The 19962-nt window shown below is 32.6% G+C and overlaps 3 protein-coding genes and 1 pseudogene across 3 annotated transcripts; all 4 read right to left on the bottom strand.

Moving 5' to 3' along the window:
• Positions 1–1914: 1914 nt before the first annotated feature.
• LOC129321196 (uncharacterized) lies at positions 1915–2630 on the bottom strand. The gene has a single exon (XM_054966879.1). The coding sequence runs from the start codon at positions 2470–2472 to the stop codon at positions 1984–1986; it is 489 nt and encodes a 162-aa protein (XP_054822854.1). The 5' UTR covers positions 2473–2630; the 3' UTR covers positions 1915–1983.
• A 9730-nt stretch (positions 2631–12360) lies between these two features.
• Positions 12361–13897, bottom strand: LOC129321195 (uncharacterized). The gene is made up of 2 exons (XM_054966878.1): positions 13583–13897; positions 12361–13404 (listed from the first exon to the last, which is right to left on the bottom strand). The coding sequence occupies exon 2, from the start codon at positions 13075–13077 to the stop codon at positions 12538–12540; it is 540 nt and encodes a 179-aa protein (XP_054822853.1). The 5' UTR covers positions 13078–13404; positions 13583–13897; the 3' UTR covers positions 12361–12537.
• On the bottom strand, positions 13215–13893 carry LOC129322562 (uncharacterized). The gene is made up of 3 exons (XM_054968860.1): positions 13746–13893; positions 13583–13661; positions 13215–13404 (listed from the first exon to the last, which is right to left on the bottom strand). The coding sequence occupies exons 1-3, from the start codon at positions 13891–13893 to the stop codon at positions 13215–13217; spliced, it is 417 nt and encodes a 138-aa protein (XP_054824835.1).
• A 1743-nt stretch (positions 13898–15640) lies between the features above and the next one.
• Positions 15641–18199, bottom strand: LOC129322813 (uncharacterized; annotated as a pseudogene).
• Positions 18200–19962: the final 1763 nt, after the last annotated feature.

Consider the following 19962-nt stretch of genomic DNA (forward strand, 5'->3'; position numbering starts at 1 on the left):
AGCTTTAGATGTATATTTTTTTTTTCATTTTTAATTTAAAAATATAAAAAAATATCTTTAAAATTCCAAAAAAATTATCACACATAACATTAAATTTTAAAAAATAATTTTGAGTTAATATACATAATAATAAATTTAAGTCATAAAAAATAGTGGCATTATAAAATCAACACTGGTGACAAGTAGACTTTGCTGGACTTTGTTAGCATGATAAGTTAAATCTTAATGATTTTTATTGTCAATCAACGTCAACATAATTTTATTTTTCTTCTTGTGTAGTCTCTTTAGTAGCAAAGATATTAAGCTTTTTACGTATCTTTTTTTCATCCTTATGAAATAAGACTAGTGTTTTTGAATTTGTGTAGTATTTAAATTTTTTAATATTAAAATTTTAAAAATATAAAAGGGCTTAAAATTTTTTTAAATTTAAATTGTCATTTTACGCTTTAAAATAGCATCATGATCTTATTTATTTTTTTTTTGGGCTTAAAAGAGAGCCTGGCTCGGTCTTAATTGACTTATTTAAATGTACAATAAGTTTTCAATCAGGTACTAAGGGTTTTTTTTTTTTTTTTTGATTGGATCTTTTGAATTTGTGCCGTTAGATTTGTAGTGTCTCATTTTTTAAACTCTTAAATAGTGACCAATGGTGTTAAGGATACTGTTATGAAGCACTGGCACGGTGGAATTATAATTGTAAAATTATTTTTATAAATTACTCCACCTTATAATTATAACCAATTGTAAAAACATAATTGTAAACTTGTAACAACATTATTGTATGTAACCAAATCAATTTTATCAATTATATGGTTAAGTAAATAAAACTATTTTTTCTCCTGATATAATTTTTAAACAATAGAAAATTCTGATTCATTTCATTAGTGATGATCCCATTTCATTTCATTCTAACTCCCGAAGATATAATAACAACATCTAGGAATAGAGCAAAATACCTTTTCAACCTATATACATTGTTTGAGTGAAACATTTTATTCATCATAGGATTTGTTAAATCTCTTTGCTACTTCTCTAGTTTCCTAGTTCAAACTATTTATATTAAAACTCCAAGGAAATTTCAAATATTTGATGAGTCAATGGAACTCATTATAATTTTTTTCTTGATTGAAGAAATACACTCATAATTAAATCGAGATTACATTAACGATATATGACTTATTAAAATTCTCATCATCCATCGCCTCTTGTGATAAAGGTAGGGGATGATCAAGGGTATAAAAGCTCACATATAATCTATAAAACACCTTAGCAAGGTGACTAGTATAGATATTATAGTATCTACTAACATAATGAATGAGTATGCTTCAATCTCTATTGAAAAAACACGAACATCCTCTATTACATCCTAAAAGGGGTATGATGGTTGACATTCTTTAGTAATCAAACTAATAGTCCATGATTGATAGCAAGTAACTCCGCTATCATAGGTGAAACATTTGTAAGCTTACAGTTGCATCTTTTTATCTAGTTTCTTTGATAGTCCTAAATGATTTCACCACATTCACTACTATTGAGCTCATTATAAATTTGATGATGAAGAACAAGAGATAACTTAAAAAAAAAAAAAACCCTACTTCTCTTTGTCTTTTCTTTCTTGACATTATATCTAACATGTGAATGGATTTAGGTTTATCTATGAGAAGATTATCACTTCTACAATTTTTAAATGCATAACAATTAGATGGAATCAAACTCTAATTCGTACAAACTGCTAATTCAAACTCTTCATACATTTCAGCCTCTCTCAAAAAACCACATAGGAGCATAAGGATAGAATGACAAGTGGATCACCAAATTGCCTACTAAAAAATCAATCTACCTCACCAGCAAAACTTATTATAAACAAGTCTATATATAGTGTTATTGTCAAGCTAAGATAAATAATCAAACCAAACTAATCAACAAACACTTTAGAAATCAAATACATATAATATTATAATTAGAATTATAATTACTACTAGTTTACTCCCAAGTGCACTTGACATGATTTGAGTGTCTAAAATCACAAGTTAACACAATGCTTCCATCCATTCTCTTCAACACAAAGCTTTCTACCAACACATAGAATCCAAAATTCCTCCACATTCCCTCAAACTTTTCCACTCTTTCAAATCTCACTTGTTTCCTCTCATTATTCTTTCCTCTCTCTTCCTCCCATCTCATCCTTTCCACAATGGCCATGCTCAGCCCTACCTTTCTCTCTCCTCTCTCCAAACTCCTAGACCACATCACACCCTCTTCTCCAACTTTTTCTTCCTCCCAAACAGCTTCTCTACCATCTCCCAGCCCTGCAACTTCAGTTTTAACCACAACATCCACACCCAATTCATTACTATTCCCACTGTTTTCCTCAGAGAAAACTTTGTCCCACCTTCTTTCAAGTGTCATTTCATAGAAAACTGACCTCTTCATTTGTTCCTTTAGACTCACTCCTTCTTCCTTTACAAACATGATCTGGTGGCAATTGGGCTCTCAAGGCGGGGTTGATGCCGAGAGCTTCACCCAATTGGTAATGGCGTGGTATCTTGGCGGACAGATTCCAACCTTTTCTCCTCAAGAACTTAGGAGCAAACCCATCTGAGACAATGGACTTGGCTTGAAATTCCTCCCCCTCCCCCTCTTTTTCATAATCTCAAATTGTTGATATTCATCCGACGGATTTAGAGGTCTTGATTTATACAAAAGAGCTTCAGGCTCTCTTTTGTATAAAGATTGAAGTCTTGTAATAAATTAAAAGTTATTTGAATTAATGATCATTTGTGCTTTTAAAATACACTTTTGAATATATAATGACTAAAAGGAACATTAATTTATGATAATTTATAATTTTTGTTATACAAATATAATATATTAAAAATGTAAAAAAAATTCAAAATAACATAAAATTAATATGTTAAATAATAAGAATAAAAAATATAAAGTTTAATATTGAAAAAAATGTAATAAATAATTCAACGGTCATTAATATTGAATGGCACACCCTATAAATAGGATTAACAATATTTTTCTTTTTCTTTTTATATACAGAAGGTTAACAAATTGCCTCCCCATATAATTTATTTGGCCTTATGGCTATTAAATTTAAATTCTAATGAAATAGAGCACTCCATAAGTACTATAAGGGAAGAAGGGCAATATAGTAAATAAAAAACTCCACTAAAAAGTAGTTTAAAAAAATTTAAAAAGTTAAGTTCTCAAATTCAATTTCAATAGCTTTCTCAATGTGTATTCAAATAGTCAATTTGTCTAATTATAAAATTTTCAAACAACATTCTACATCTCAAAAATGTAAAAATATATTTTAAAAGTTAAAAATTATGTATCCAAATGAACTCTTAAATTGTTGGGGTTGTGTGTTTGATGGTGTTATTAATGATTCTGTGTGTGATTTGCTATAAATCTATCAGCTAGTGCATGCAGGCTTCTTGTCCAAACGGCTCATAATTATACAGGAACCTGAGTGGAAGTTCCACTTGTTTGTCTTTTGGCAAATAAACGTCAACAGGATAAGATTGAATAATGAATAATCAGACGTTGTCCTTGATTCGTTAAGAGTCAAAGATACGTGTAATGGAAGCATTATCGCAATGATTATATTTGAACACTCTTCCTAGCTATAATTAAATAATTATTAATTAACTTACTTTTTAAAAAAATATTCATATCTTTTATTTATGTATTTAAATGAAATATTTAAACTATCATCATCAATTACATTAGTTTCATTAAAACAAGTATAAATGTTAAAAGACATAAATTTATCTAATAATTACATTAGTTTTTAGAAAATGACATATATTGTAGTTTGAATAGAGTGCTTGACAAATTAAATACCTTTAGTTTTAACATGTATGATATTGAAATTTATGCAGTAAATATGATAAGAAGCTAGCTAATGAATTAGAGAAATTCTTGAAAGGATCAATTTAAGAATATTACTTTGTGCGTATTATGAGGAATTTTTTAAAAATATTATGTTACAAATAGAAGGTGTTATGGACCTTTTAAGATTTTAAAAGGCCCTTAATTAGAGGATTTAATTAATAAAATTTTTTAATTGAGATAATCTATTAAATAAATATAAATATGAAAAGAATGTGTAATTTTAAAGATAATTAATTAACTTTATTGAGAGGTATAATTTGATTAAAAATGTCTTATAACATTAAATGGATAAAGCATATGATGTGAATAATCATTAAACCTTTTGCTTTTTATTTTTTTAATTATTCCAGCTACTTATTATAATCACAAACAGTGTAGGTCGTGTGTTAAATTTTGTGCAAAACATGAGTTCTCATTTTAGTTTTATTTTAAATTTAATGTCAACCAGCATTTTGAGAATCAGTTTGTTGAGGAAATATTTAATATTTTAAATCATAAATCATTAAATAAACAACTTACCTACCAGCAACATCTCATAATAAAACGAATTGCCTTTTGAACTTGCACACATCAATTGAGTGAGACATTGTATGTATCATTGGGTTTATTAAATCTGTTTGCCACTTCTCCATCCCAAGGAAATTTCAAATCTTTGATATGAATGAATGGAACTTATTATAAATTTGATGATTAAAAAAAAAAAGAGATAACTTTGAAAGAAAAAACTACTTCTCTTTGACTTTCTTCTTGACACATTTTATATATCCACACATGATTGATACACACACACCAGTAAAAATTGGTCCAATTAGTTCAGATACAGTGCGTAAGCCATAAGCTAGGTCATGATGACTTTAAATATCATTATTGATTTGAAAACTTCGTTAGTGAATTATTTACAAATATCTCTGTAAGCACTAATAATTTAACTCCTAAGATATATCTTGATGCCAGCGAGTTCCTAGATATAGCTTTATTTATCTATGAGAAGGTTGTCTCTCCTGCGATTTATTAATACAAGAGTTAGATGGAATCAAACTATATTTCATACAAATCACTCTTCATATATTCATAACCTCTCTGAGCAAACCACTTTGGAGCATAAGAATATATATATATATATATATAGAGAGAGAGAGAGAGAGAGAGAGAGAGAGAGAGAGAGAGAGAGAGAGAGAGAGAATCACAGATAGTGGATTATAATGCCAAATTGCGTATTAATTAGTTAACAGTAATCTATCTCATCGGCATAACTGGCAAGTCTAAATGGTTATTGTCTTGTTGTGTCAAGCTACAAAATAAATAAGAAAACCAACTAGTCAACAAATACATCATTGATATGTTTTTACTGCAATGGCGTCTCTATCTAGTATATATTATATGGGGAGCGGTAAAAGTGTAAACAACCTAATTTTAACAAAAAAAAAAAAATTCAAATATCATGGTAGTAAAAAATATTACACTAACACAAATAATTGTCATGATATAAAAATTTATAATCAATTCTCAAATTTATTTTTAAAAAAATAATTAGAAAGAAAAAGAGTTAATTTATATTTTATGAAACTTCCATCTTTATAAAAATTCATCTAATAAATAGATATTTAAAAATATAGCTTTGATAGAAATGACAAAGTTATTTAAAAAGCTACCAAAGTTACAAAAGTTGCCCTTACTACTTAAAACTATAACTGATACTCTATTATGGTAGAAAAGAGTCTATTATAGTAGATAGAAAACAACCTAAAAATAAATATTTCATTCGACAAGAGTTTAGGTTTACTAAAGCTTGCAGATGTTAGATCCTACTATAAATACTTAAATATTTATTTCAATAAATGTCTCGACCAAACAAGAGGTATCACTATCTGACATTCCCCCTTCACTAACCTGGCCAGGTAAGTAATGAGGAATGAGGTTTTGAAAGAAGCCGACCACTGTGTGCATAGTGAAGGCAAACCACATGGTTACTAATTCATTTATACATCAACTCTTCATCAACCATTCCTCAATGCATACTTTACATATATAACATTTATATCGCATACAAGCATGCTTGAAAAGAAATAAAAATATCTCATTTAATCAACTCAATTTATGAGCACACTTGAAAGAAATAAACTACTCTTCAATAATATACAATTTCCATAAAATAAATATTATTAATCTGCATTGGCAAACATACTCGAAAAGAAACACTAACAATAATATTTAGCCAAGCTACAAGCATGCTTGACAATATTCAATTAACATATAAATTTTTCATAATTAAATTTATGGTTATTCACATTCATTATTGTTGCGCTCGAATTATGAGTTTTCCAATGAGGGAAGGTTAATAAATATGTGAAAATAGGCGTTGACACCTAACTTTTTAGAAAATTTGAAAAACTGTATAATGGAAGAGGATAGTTTGTGAAAAGAATTTATGAGTCGATTATGTATAAAGAAAGTGTTAAGCACCTCATGACACCCGTTTATAAGAACGGTTACCCTAAGTTGATTGTGCAAAATTTATTGGCCTTTAAATAATATCTTAATTACCCTTTAATCACATGCAAAAATAAAGGTTAAAAAAAATAAAAAAATTATTTATTTATAAAGGAGGACTTAACCTAGGATCAAAGCCTAGAGCTTATGTACCTTGTGATGGGTATCAAAATTTACATAGATTAAAATAATATTATTTAAGTTTTTTTAAATTATTTTAATTGATTTCTTTTATGAAAAGATTGATATTTTAGGTTATATTATTATATCTATATTTTAAATAATAATTTTTTTCAAAGAAGTACCTTTGGGTAAGAGAAAAATAATCAGTATTGGAACCTACAGTGATTTGGTATCAACCATAATTCGCTAGTTGACATACTAGGTGCACACAGTGATTAGTATTACTCATGGCAATGGCAATTCTTAAAGAAATAAAAGGAATTTTCAAGAATAATTTTCTAGAAAATATTTTAATAAGGTAATTTTGATAGATATTTTTAGAAATTCATGATGATTTAATATCACTTATGGTATAACCTAAAATATGCTGAAAAATTTGTTATTTTCAAGAGAGTTTTCTTTATTTGATGATTATGATGATTTAATATCATTCACAATGTGTCAAAATATCCATGATGATTTGGCACCACTCATAAAAAATTAATAAAATTACAATTATAAACTAATTTAAAAACCACTCTACGCTTCTTTTATTATTGACAATACAATGAAATAGGAAGATGTCTAAGAAAAAGCAATTGTATTCCCATCCTATTAATCTACACCACCTAATACATAGGTATTATCATCAATATATATTATAATTAATGGCCATCAAAGGATAAAAGCAAAGCAATCTCAATGTCAATCAATCGAGAGTCTACCATAAAGATAGATCCAAAAGCAATAGAGGTCAAGCATGTGGCCGGCCACTTTTAGATTTTATTTTAAAATAATCATAACAAAGAAACAAATCAGACACAAGATGCAAGACTTATGTCAGCTCCAAACACAATGAATTCGTATGCTATGAGTACTTTGCAGCCTTACCTGCATTCAAGCATCATCACTTCTTGTTGAAAGAAGGAAAAAGTGGTGGCTAATCATTGGAGATCAAATGTTCGCAGATGGGACAAATGAACAAGAATTAACATGCGCATGATAACAACATACCTAGGATATTATGTGCTTTGCTTCACTATTTAACCTCAAATTTTCTCTTGTACTCTTTCATCTCCCTTCCAATTTTTCTCTCAATTTTTCCCATCCCCTATCTTCTTTGCTATTCTTTTTATAAGCACTAACTAAAATTTTTTTCTCTCTTAATGACAGAATCAAGCATATTAAGGCAGGTTCTATTTTGACTTTTCTTCATTATTTCAAATTTTTAAACTTTTATTAAAGTCATTTAATTTGATAGAAACAAAATTGAGGCGAATTTGGAGTCAATTAAAAAAAAACTTTCTTTTAAAGTTATGAAGATATTGTTTTATTTTTTATTTTTTATAAAACCCTATTTTTCCTTTTTTATTTAATTTATTTAACTTAATTAATTTTTTTGGGCTTTTTATTTATTTCTAATTTACATTTGAAAGCTCGAATAAAATATGATGTTCATAGTTGCCCCTCTTTATGTGTTTCATAGGTGAGGGTAATGACTGTATTTTTCTGGTACTCTTGCTTAAGAAGAAAGTAAAGATAAAAACACATAATTTTTCTAGTCAAACATCCAACTACCACAAATAAAAATGCGAACCCTTAATGCTATCATAAGAATTAAAAGAGGTCTGGAAAAAATGTAGTGTCCATACCCCTCTTTACTTGTTTCTTAGGGGGAGAAGGTGGAAGATAGGAGAATGAAAGAAGATTGAGAAAAAAAAAATGCCTATCATGATGCAGGACTTGAGTGCCATTGGCAACAATAGGTGAAAGTGATGTGCCTACTTTTATGGTGGAGGTGATGCATCTGATAGGACAAAGCATTTAAAAGAATAATGCAAATGATTATTGAAAAAAAAAAAAGATACCAACTGTTACTGGGCTTTAAGAAGAATGGTACCAATAGTTGTTGGACTTTAAAAAGAATGGTGCCAACCTTATTGGGCTTTAAGACAAATGGAGCCAATAGTTGTTAGACTTTGAAAAGAATGGTGCTAGTTGATATTGAGCTTTTAAAGAGGTGCTAGCTATTACTAGGCTTTAAAGTACCTATCATTACAGGGCTTTGAAAGGGGTTCCATTTGTTATTGGGCTTTGAAAAAGGTGCCAGCTGTTATGGGGCTTAGGAGTGCTTGCCATTACAGAGCTTTAAAGGGGGAGTCAATTGTTACCAGGCTTAGAGGTGCCTGCCGTTATAGGGATTGCAAAGGGGTGCTAGTCGTTACTGAGCTTTGTAGTGCCTATCATTACAAGGCTTTGAAAAGAGTGCCAATTGTTGTTAGACTTCAAAAAAGATGCTAGCCGTTATAGGGCTTTGAAAGGGGCGCTAGCTATTATTGGACTTCAAGGTGCCTATTGCTACATTGCTTTCAAAGGGATGCCAGTCGTTAATAAGCTTTGCAGTACCTACCATTACAAGGCTTTGAACGGGGTGCTAGCTATCATTAGGCTTTGGAGTACCTGTCGTTACAAGGCTTTAAAAGGAGTGCCAACCATTACTAGGCTTCATAAAGTTGCCAGCTATTATAGGGCTTTAAAAAGGTTGCTAGCCGTGACTCGACTTCAAGGTGCTTGCCATTATAGGGTTTTAAAATGGGTGCCAATTGTTACAAGGCTTCTGGGTGCTTATCATCATTGGGTTTTGAATGGGGTGCCAATTATTACTGGGCTTTAAGGTTCTTGCCGTTATTGGGCTTTGAAAGGGGTGCCGGCCATTATTAGGCTTCGAGGTGCCATCGTTACAGGGCTTTGAAAAAGGTGCTAGCCTTTAGTGGGCTTCGGCATGTTTGTTATTACAAGGCTTTGAAAGGGGTATTAGCTATTATTGAGCTTTGGGATACTTGTCGTTACAGGATTTTGAAAGGAGTACCAGCCATTATTGGACTTCAAGGTGCTTGCCATTATAAGGCTTTGGAAGGGGTTTCAATCATTACTGGGCTTTAGGGTATCAACCATTACAGGAATTTGAAGGGGAGCCATTCATTATTGGGCTTCGGGGTGCCTATCGTCACAAAGCATTGAAAGAGGTGTCAGCCGTTACTAGGCTTTGGAGTGCATGCCATTATAGGGCTTTAAAAGAGGTGCCAGCTATTACTGGATTTTGAAGTGCCTATCGTTGTAAGGCTTTGAAAGGGGTTGACTAGCTAGTCAAAATTAGGCAGAGATGCCACAAATTATTGAACTTCAAGGTGCCTACTGTTGTAGGGCTTTGAAAGGGGTGCATCATTATTAAGCTTCAAAGTGTTTGTCATTGCATGGCTTTAAAAGAGGTGATAGCTTTTACTAGATTTTGGGTGTGTTTGTTGTTGTAAGGCTTTAAAGGAGGTTGACTAGCAAGTCAAAATGAGCCCCAAAGATAAATGTAAAGTGATCACATTGGATGTGATATAACTAATACAAAACTTTAATTAGAAGCTTGAACTTTATGTTTGCCCCATATGCTTTTTTAGTACAATGAATAACACAATTATTTTTGAAGCCTCTCTTTGTTTTTTCTCTTTGTTGGAAAACCATGTTCCAATTCACCTTTAGGCTAGCAATTTACCTTTTGCAAAGTACAAGGTTTAGCTACAAATGCAAGATTTCCCTTTTAATGAAAAGTTGTTGGATATACAAGGTATGTTCTTAAAAAATGCTTGATTTGAGAACGAGATGTGTTTCTATATCAAGTAGAATTTGATATATGAGAGTCGTTTGTGAAACATAAAATTTTTTAACTACTTACAATTGGGAAAGCTTTCTTTCAGATTGACTACTCCCAACATCATAAAGGTCCTTCTTCTCCAACATTGACAACAAAACCTTATTCTCCAACATTGGTTTCAAAAACTAACATGAACATAACAAGTTAGTGAGTAGGAAGCTACCACATCTAGAAAATGATAAGCAGAACCCAGATTTTATAATAAGCAATCACATTAAAATTACAAACTAAATACGGTGGAGAAACTCTTATCGCAATGAACACTTTCACCAAAAAAAAAAAAAAAAGAAATGAAATTACTATGAGACTTCTTGGCTTTATCCATGCATACCATTGTTACCTTGTCTTCTGGGCTTTAGCTTACCTCAAAATGTTACGTCGCTGCCTCTGCAATTAGAATCATGCTCAATCGCCATCCCCTGCTTTACTCATATTTTCTATCAATGCAACTCCATTGTTCACAGCGCGTTCATCCTTGTTTTCCTGAAGGGCAATTTCGTCACTTTCTACACATATCTTCCCCCTCGAAAGACCTCAGTCTTTAATATGATTCCAAGTCCTTTTAAACATGAATGAGGACTTTTGAGCAGTTTAAATAAAAAAATTTTAAAAAAGTTATGTAAGCCTTGTTGACCTTGAGTCTTGTCAATGAGAATCAACCTTAAAAAATATGATCAATTTAAAACGTACAGGATTATGGGCTTGTGTCCTTAAAAACCAGGATTATAAAAGTTAGACTAACCTTTATTCATAGTTCTACTTATTAACTTATTATGTCGAGCTAAAATAAATAAATCAAACCAAACTGGGCAACAAATACATCATCAATACTCCTTTTTTAGGAAAAATTAATTTGCAGGTTTTTCTAGTTTCTTCAATTTTGAATGAGGTCATTATAATATATTTTATTTTGTATTTTGTTTTGATCAAGTTATTGGGTACCATATGTTTGGGATATCATATGTTCTTGAGCGAATATTTAAGGGTTAAAAATCTCATTTAACCCTAAAAATAAAAACCACCACTAGTTTAAATAGAAAGTAAAATAAAGAGTAAAAGAGGAATAAACACAACGAATGTAGCCAACAGTTCAAATAAATGATCAGTTATAAGAGTTTGGGGGGCAGGGAAGAGAGCATGATCTTCTGATATTGTGAAGTCACCTAAGAAAGGAGAAGTAATTTGAAAGAAAAAAAAAATGTGCCTCTTTAAAAGAACCGCTCTTGCTTAGATGGAAGATAACCTTAGCATGTGAGAGTATAGATGCTAATTAGTTATACATAAAGGCATGGTTTACCCTTACATTTCAGTAGGTGATGGAAGAGTTGCTATTGGAAAGAGGAAAAAATAGAAGAAAAATGGTTTGACTTCACTTTTCTTCTATCTATAAAAGATAGACTAGTTTATATATTGAACGAGAAATTATTATTGCCCTATATTTAAATTAAACTTCTGCATTTATACCTAAAAGATATCAAAATCTTCCCTATCAAGTACCAACAGAAGTAGCTTGCACGCTATTGTTTCTGCATAGTTTTGGTTACACAAGTTTTTTTAAGCATCATGGCCTCCCTTCTATTTGAGCTAAGAGTGCTGTACGTGTTGAGCCCCTGTTCTGTATAATCGAAACAAAGGAATCTTATCCTTTTCTTCATGACGGATTGATTCTCAATTCACATTAAGAAGCAAAATCAGATATTTTTGTTACATGAAGAGGGTGAAAAACTAACACATATACCCTTGATGGTTCCTTTTCCTTGGAATGACATAGCAGAGATTGCAAGACAAATTCTGATTAATTAAGAGCAGGAATGAACATGACTCCATCTTCATGTACTGTGGCACTATCCCCGCTACGCTCGGGATAGACAACTGATGATTTTCTATTCGCTGGATAGATGTTAACAATGGTACTTGTATAGGTGTAATGAATTGGGATTACTCAATAAAACTGTACAAGATCAAGGCTGGTTTGACATAAAAATAGAACCAGCTTGAAAATTATTAGTTTGAATTATTTTATAAACCAATTCATCATATGGAACCGAGATAGAAGATGTTTTATCTTTATCTATTGGAAGGTTGTCACTTCTGCAATATTTTAATACAACAGTAAGATGTAATCAAACCCATTTACAAGCCACTCAAAATCAAACCCTTCATACATTAATTCAACCTCTCTATGCAAACGTCTTTGGAGTATAAGAATAAGTAATATTATAATCAACAAATACTTTAGAAATCAAATACATATAATATTATAATCATTAACTAGTTTACTCCCAAGCGCACTTGCCATGATTTGAGTGTCTAAAGTCACAAGTTAACACAATGCTTCCATCCATTCTCTTCAACACAAAGCTTTCCACCAACACATAAAATCCAAAATTCCTCCACAGTGTTTCATTTATTCCCTCAAACTTCTCCACTCTTTCAATTCTCGTTTGTTTCTCCGCAATATTCTTTCCCTCCCAATCAGCTCTCTCTTCCTCCCATCTCATTCCCTCCACAATGGCCATGCTCAACCCTACCTTTCTCTCTCCTCTATCCAAACTCCTAAACCACATCACACCCTCTTCAACTTTTCCTTCCTCCCAAACAGCTTCTCTACCATCTTCCAGCCCTGCAACTTCAGCTTTCACCACAACATCCACAAGCACTTGATTACTATTCCCACCGTTTTCGTTAGAGAAAACTCTGTCCCACCTTCTTTCAAGTGTCATTTCATAGAACACTGACCTCTTCATCTGCTCCTTCACACTCACTCCTTCTTCATTCACAAACATGAAAGGGCTGTACCATTTTCCGACGACCATTGGCTCGGAGCGATCTGATGACGATGATGAGAAGGTGAAGGGCGGCAATTGGGCTCTCAAGGTGGGGTTGATGCCGAGAGCTTCACCCAATTGGTTATGGCGTGGTGTCTTGGTGGACAGAGACCAACCTTTTCTCCTCAAGACTGAGGAGCAAACCCATCTGAGACAATAGACTTGGCTCGAAATCTCCAACCCTTTTGCATTATCTGAAATTGTTGATATTCATCAGATGGATTCAAATTCAGAGGTTTTGATTTGACGTCTTTGATGTAAGTGCAGCACAAACATGTCCCCATGTCTTCTTCCTTTGAACATGTGCTCACTTCACTGCAAGATTCGTGGAATTAAGACCACTGAAAGGCGAAAAAAAATAATAATAATAATAGTCTCATAGCAGAAGCAGGGAAAAACAGAGCACACATTTATGATCTGAGAAGCAGGGGAACTTTCTCATATCATATCAGATGCTTCTGTTACATGAGAAAAGGAAAGAAGTGAAGCATACCCTTGACGCCTCCCTTTCCTTCGAATGACATAGCAGCGATTAGAAGAAAGAGGCTGATTAAGAACAGGAATGAAAATAACTGCATCATGATACACCACAGATCCTTGTCTATTAAGTGTCTAAACAACTGTTAAGTTTCTGTTCTGTGGAAATGGAAGATTGCCGATGCCGTTCTTCCACAAGCCAAAACATCCGTAAGTCTCAGCATCTTGGTCTTGAAGTACTAGGTAGCCTGAATTTGGTCCCTCTGGTTCATGTCCAAGAGCTTCAGGATCCCTTTTGTACAAAGATCGAGGTCTTGTTACATACATTCTCTCTCCCTCTCCCCCCACCCTGTTTGTGCATATTTTGTGTCCTGTGATTGATTTATATAGTGATTCCTTGTGTGATTTGTCATAAATCTGACAGGTAGTGCACGCAGGTTTCTTGTTAAAACTGTTCAAAGTTATATAATATGGAACCAGCATGGAAATTTCAGGTGTTTCTCTTTTGTAAAATAAAAGTGAACAGGATGAGAATGGAAAATCTCCAGACACTTCGTATGTTTAAAAAATTGATGATTGACAGAGACACTAAATAGACGTGAATAATAATAAACAATCAAACGATATACTTGACTGGTTAAAGGTAAAATGCGTGTACTGGAAGCAGTATCTAGGGAAACTTGCAACCTAGGATCCCTAGAGAAATGTATTGTTCTAATTTAACACAGGCATTTGTTGAGATCTTAATTGTACTTAATTGTAATTGTGAAAACATATAATTGCTCATAGTATTTAAAGTCGTTTCTATTAAAATGTGCTCATGTGATAAGTAAGTTATTATTCACAAAATAACAACATTCTATTCCATTTTAATAAAAAATAATTTTCACAATAACAAGTTAAGAATAAAGCCATTTTTTATTGAGAGAACAAATTATGTTTATTGGTGAACAAGTCACCATTTGCATAATAACCACACTTTATTTATTTTAACAGGAAATAATTTTCATAGTAATAAGTCCAAAATAAAATCATTTCAATTGACAAATTTAAGTGTATAAGTCTGGTGAACAAGTCACCATTGGTAAAATAACAACATTGCATCACATTTTAATAATAAATAATTCTCTTATAATTTATCTAGAATATAGTTGGGGGCAATCACGTATTTTCACAATCACAATTAATTACAATTAGAACTTTAGGGATTGCAGTGTTAAAATCAAAATTAGTTAGTCCTTAATTGTGAATATGTTTCTCCAAGGGTCCTTGATTGTAATATTCCCCATTATCTATGATCATAGTTTTTTATTTATTTTTTTAAGAATAGGATTGGAATAACTAGTTCGAGCAATGTTTGAACTAAGAATCACATGCTTAGTTTGGTGATAAGAGAAAAACTGACCAAGAATCAATCAAACCAATATACTTCATCTGTTTCTATATATAAGGTGCTCTTTAACAACTTATTTTGTCCTTAAATATAAGGATGATAATAATATTTTTAAGTAACTAGATAATTTTATCTTTGTCTTGGAAAATGGAATAGCTCATTAATATTCCACCATTACGATATTATTAGGGGTAAAATTGAAAAATCATTGTGCTTTCATGTAAGTTTCAATTAAGTAACAAACCTTTATTAGTATGTCAGATTCAATTAAAAACACCTTAATACAGGTATGGATGGACTAATCATTAAGGGTTAAGTTTAATAGAAGAGGCTAATATCCTGAACTAAGGTTCAAACTTTTATTGAAAAATGTGCCCACGTTTAGTGCTTTACCGAATCATAAATAAGATTACCTTCAATAAAAACTTACCTATAAACAATGAAAAAAAGAAAATAGAACGACATACCTTTTAAACCAACATTTTCAGGTTTCTCATTCGAACCTAATACTATATATTTTATTCTTAAAAGTTTAATACACTACCATCAAATCCTCGCAGCTATGATCCTCCCAAAGTTAGTGACCACTAAAACTAGATGTCTGGATCTAAGAGCACTAACTAAAGGTTAAAAAAAATAATCTATATAATCTCTGAGAAAATGATTAATCTTCCCATGATGGATTGATTCTCAATTCATATTAAGCAGCAAAATCAGATATTTCTGTTACATGAAAGGGGGGGGGGAGAAATGCATGCCCTTGCTGATTCCCTTTCCTTCGGATGACATAGTAGAAATTAGAAAGACAAAGGCTGCAGATTAAGAACAGGAATGAACGTGACTTCGTCTTTATAAACTGTGGACACTATTTCCACTGCTCTCTGGACATGAGAGATTACTGAGACGTGTGAGTCTCAGCTTCTTCTTCGTCTTGGAGTACAGGTAGCCTGAATGTGGTCCTTCTGGTGTTGGATGTGAAAGAGCTTCAGTGTTTCTTTTGTACGAAGATCTTGCTCTTGTTACATACATGTTTTTTCTCTCTCACTCTCCTTGCTAGTTGCTTTGTCTATGTATTTCCCTGCTTCATATTCACGTTCTGCCATTTAAAGCTAGGCTTGTGAGTTTGACAGTACTCTATGGTGTGATTTATAAAAATTACACAGAATCTGCTCTTAAATATCAAGAAGTTGACCATTCACCATGGACAAGAACCTGCAGGGAAGTTTCCTTGAATTGTCTAATCAGTATGTGATTTGTTAAATCTGCTATGAGCACGTTACACAAGTTTCTCTTGCAAAAGTCAGTGGGAGAATGGAACCTGACAAGAAGTTCATTTTTAAATTTGATGATTAGCCAAAGACAGTGAGACGTGAATAATCATACGTGTACAGCTCTACCGGATTAGTTGGAAAAAAAAAACGCCAAAAAAGGTGTAATGGAGGCTTCTCTTTTTTTTTTTTTTTTTTTTATAGCAAATATGAAAATGATATCACTCAATAAAACTGTACAACATCAATGCTGGCTTAATGTCAAAAGAGAACCAGCTTACAAATTAATTTGAATTATTTTATAAACCAATTCAAATGGAACAAAGATAGAAAGATGCCTTATCTTTTCTCTATTCTCATGTAGCTATATCTATGAGAAGGTTATCACGGCTGCAATATTTTAATGCAACAGTAAGATGGCACATCAAACTCATTTACAAGCCACTAAATCAAACCCTTCATACATCAACCCCTCCGTGCAAACCTTTGAGGAATATAAGAATAAAATAATATTAAAACCAAACTAAATAACTAATCAAACAAACACTTCAGAAATCAAATACATATAATATTATAATCATTATTAGTTTACTCCCAACTGCACTTGACATGATTTGAGTGTCTAAAATCACAAGTTAGCAATATGCTTCCATCCATTCTCTTCAACAAAAAGCTTTCCACTAACACATAGAATCCAAATTCCTCCACATTCCCTCAAACTTTTCCACTCTTTCAAATCTCACTTGTTTCCTCTCATTATTCTTTCCCTCCCAATCAGCTCTCTCTTCCTCCCATCTCATTCTTTCCACAATGGCCATGCTCAGCCCTACCTTCTCTCTCCTCTCTTCAAACTCCTAAACCACATCACGCCCTCTTCTCCAACTTTTTCTTCCTCCCAAACAGCTTCTCTACCATCTCCCAGCCCTGCAACTTCAGTTTTCACCACAACATCCACAAGCACTTCATTACTATTCCCACTGTTTTCCTTGGAGAAAACTCTGTCCCACCTTCTTTCAAGTGTAATTTCATAGAACACTGACCTCTTCATTTGTTCCTTTAGACTCACTCCTTCTTCCTTCACAAACATGAAAGGGCTGTACCATTTTCCAACGACCACTGGCTCGGAGCGATCCGATGATGATGGGAAGGTGAAGGGTGGCAATTGGGCTCTCAAGGTGGGGTTGATGCCGAGAGCTTCACCCAATTGGTAATGGCGTGGTGTCTGGGTGGACAAGTTCCAACCTTTTCTCCTTAAGAAGAGAGGAGCAAACCCATCTGAGACAATAGACTTGGCTCGAAATCCCCCACTCTTTTTCATAATCTCAAATTGTTGATATTCATCAGACGGATTCAAAGGTCTTGATTTGACGTCTTTGATGTAAGTGCAACACAAACATGTTCCCATGTCTTCTTCCTTTGAACATGTGCTCGCTTCGCTGCACAAAAGTGATAGACCTATAAGCTAGATTCATGGAATGAACAAGGGAAAAACAGAGCACATATGATTCGAGAAGCAGGGGAAAAACTTCATTCTACAATATCAGATATTTGTTTTTGACGAGAAAAGAAAAGTGAGGCATACCCTTGACGCTTCCCTTTCATTCGAATGACATAGTAACGATTAGAAGACAAAGGCTGATTGAGAACAGGAATGAACATAACTGGATCGTGATCCACGTCGGTTCCTTCTCCACTACTCTGTGTATAAACAACAGCCAAGTTTCTGTTCTGTGGAAATGGCAGGTTTCCGATGCCCTTCTTGCATAAACCAAAACATCCATAAGTCTCAGCTTCTTCGTCTTGAAGGACTAGGTAGCTTGAATTTGGTCCCTCTGGTTGATGCAAAAGAGCTTCAGGATCCCTTTTGTATAAAGATCGAGGTCTTGTTACGTACATTCTCTCTCTCTCTCTCTCTCTCTCTCTGATCTCTCTCTCCTTCCCTTGTTTGTGGATGTTTGTGTTCTGTGATTGATTTAGATTGTTGGGGTTGTGTGCTTGATGGTATTATTAATGATTCTGTGTGTGATTTGCTATAAATCTGTCAGCTAGTGCCCGCAGGCTTCTTGTCCAAACAGTTCATAATTATACAGGAACCTGCGTGGAAGTTTCACTTGTTTGTCTTTTGGCAAATACAAGTCAACAGGATAAGATTGAATAATGAATAATCATACGTTGTACTTGACTGGTTAAAGGTCGAAGATACGTGTAATGGAAGCATTGTCAATGGTTATATTTGAACACTCTTCCTAGCCATAATTATAAATTATTATTAATTAGCTTAAATGTCTAAGAAAACTGGTTGATATGTTATTTTTAAAAAAATATTCATATCTTTCCACGTGTTTGAGTGAAATATTTAAATTATCTTCATTAATTACATTAGTTTCACTTAAACAGGTATAAACGTTAAAAAAAAACACATAAAGTTTACCCAATAATTACATTAGTTTTTAGAAAATGACATATATTGTAGTTAGACAAATATCTTTATGTTCGTTTGAATGGATAGATTTAAGTTAAAAATTTTAATTTAAAATTTTACATTTAAAATTTATAGATTTTAAATTCTTTATTTGGATGATATAAAAAATTTTAAATTATAATATTAAAATCTTTTGTTTGAATCTAAAGTAAATTTTTAAATTTTAAATTCTATATTTAAATTTAAAAGAAACTTGAATGATTAGTCAAAATCGTCGGTCCAAATGACCAACTTTCATTGGGATTAGATAGTCAAAGTCGACTGAGATTATAGCACTAGCGACGATCGAGATGGGACGATTGACTATCACTGGGATTGGACGACCGACTTCCACCAGGACAAAACTGATGGCGACAACATGGATTAGATGGCCACCTTCCACCATGACTTGTCCGACGACGACGACGAGGACCAGACGATTGACTTCCACCAGGATTGAACCAATGACGACGATTGGGACTAGATATCTGATTTCTGTCGAGACCAGAGCAACAGCGACAATTGGGATTGGAGATGATGGTGACCATCGGGACTAGACAGTTGACTTTCATAGGGACTAGACTGATGGGCATGATCGGGACAGGACAGTCAACTTTCACTGAGAGCAGACAATCAACATCCACTGAAATTGGACTTGAAGGAAGTCTCAGTGGAAGTCAGTTGTTTGATCCCAGTTGTTGCCATCGATCCAATCCTTGTGGAAGCCAACCATCTGGTCCCATTCAACGATGGTGGCTTGTTTTTGTCAACTTTGGCGGTCTGGTCGAATTACTATTGGTGGGCTGATTAAGCTTTTATAGATTTGGGTCAAATTACAAAAGAGATTAAGTTAGGATTTGAAATTATAGGTGTTTAGAAAGGATTTTAATTTACAAAAAAAATTAAGGTAGAACTTCACAAATCCATATATTTTTAATTACCCACACAATGAATTTGACTCAAATTCAAATTCATATATATCCAAATATAGCATTAGTTTTAATATGCACGATATTGAAATTCATATAGTAAATATGAAAAGAAGCTAGCTAATGAATTGGAGCAATTCTTGAAAAGAATAATTTAAGAATACTACTTTTTGCATATTATGGGACATTTTTTTAAATATCATATTAAAAATATAAGGTATTATGAACCTTTTAAGATTTAAAAAGCCTTTAATTGGAGGTTGTAATTAATAAAAATTTTTAATTGAGACTGTATAAACATGAAAAGAATATATGGTTTTAAAGATAATTAATTAACTTTATTAG

The sequence above is a fragment of the Prosopis cineraria genome, unplaced genomic scaffold (genome assembly GCF_029017545.1).
Source record: "Prosopis cineraria cultivar Desert tree isolate PC_DT_omini unplaced genomic scaffold, ASM2901754v1 PC10, whole genome shotgun sequence".
NCBI classification, from domain to species: domain Eukaryota; kingdom Viridiplantae; phylum Streptophyta; class Magnoliopsida; order Fabales; family Fabaceae; genus Prosopis; species Prosopis cineraria.

What these genes read in the sequence shown, in the direction of transcription:
- LOC129321196 (XM_054966879.1), bottom strand. Translation starts at nt 2,472, where the DNA reads ATGTTTGTAAAGGAAGAAGGAGTGAGTCTAAAGGAACAAATGAAGAGG.
- LOC129321195 (XM_054966878.1), bottom strand. Translation starts at nt 13,077, where the DNA reads ATGGTCGTCGGAAAATGGTACAGCCCTTTCATGTTTGTGAATGAAGAA.
- LOC129322562 (XM_054968860.1), bottom strand. Translation starts at nt 13,893, where the DNA reads ATGTATGTAACAAGACCTCGATCTTTGTACAAAAGGGATCCTGAAGCT. An exon ending in CTTGTGGAAGAACGGCATCG is followed by an intron (nt 13,662 to 13,745) that starts GCAATCTTCCAT and finishes ATCATGATGCAG; the next exon opens with TTATTTTCATTCCTGTTCTT. An exon ending in AGGAAAGGGAGGCGTCAAGG is followed by an intron (nt 13,405 to 13,582) that starts GTATGCTTCACT and finishes CGAATCTTGCAG; the next exon opens with TGAAGTGAGCACATGTTCAA.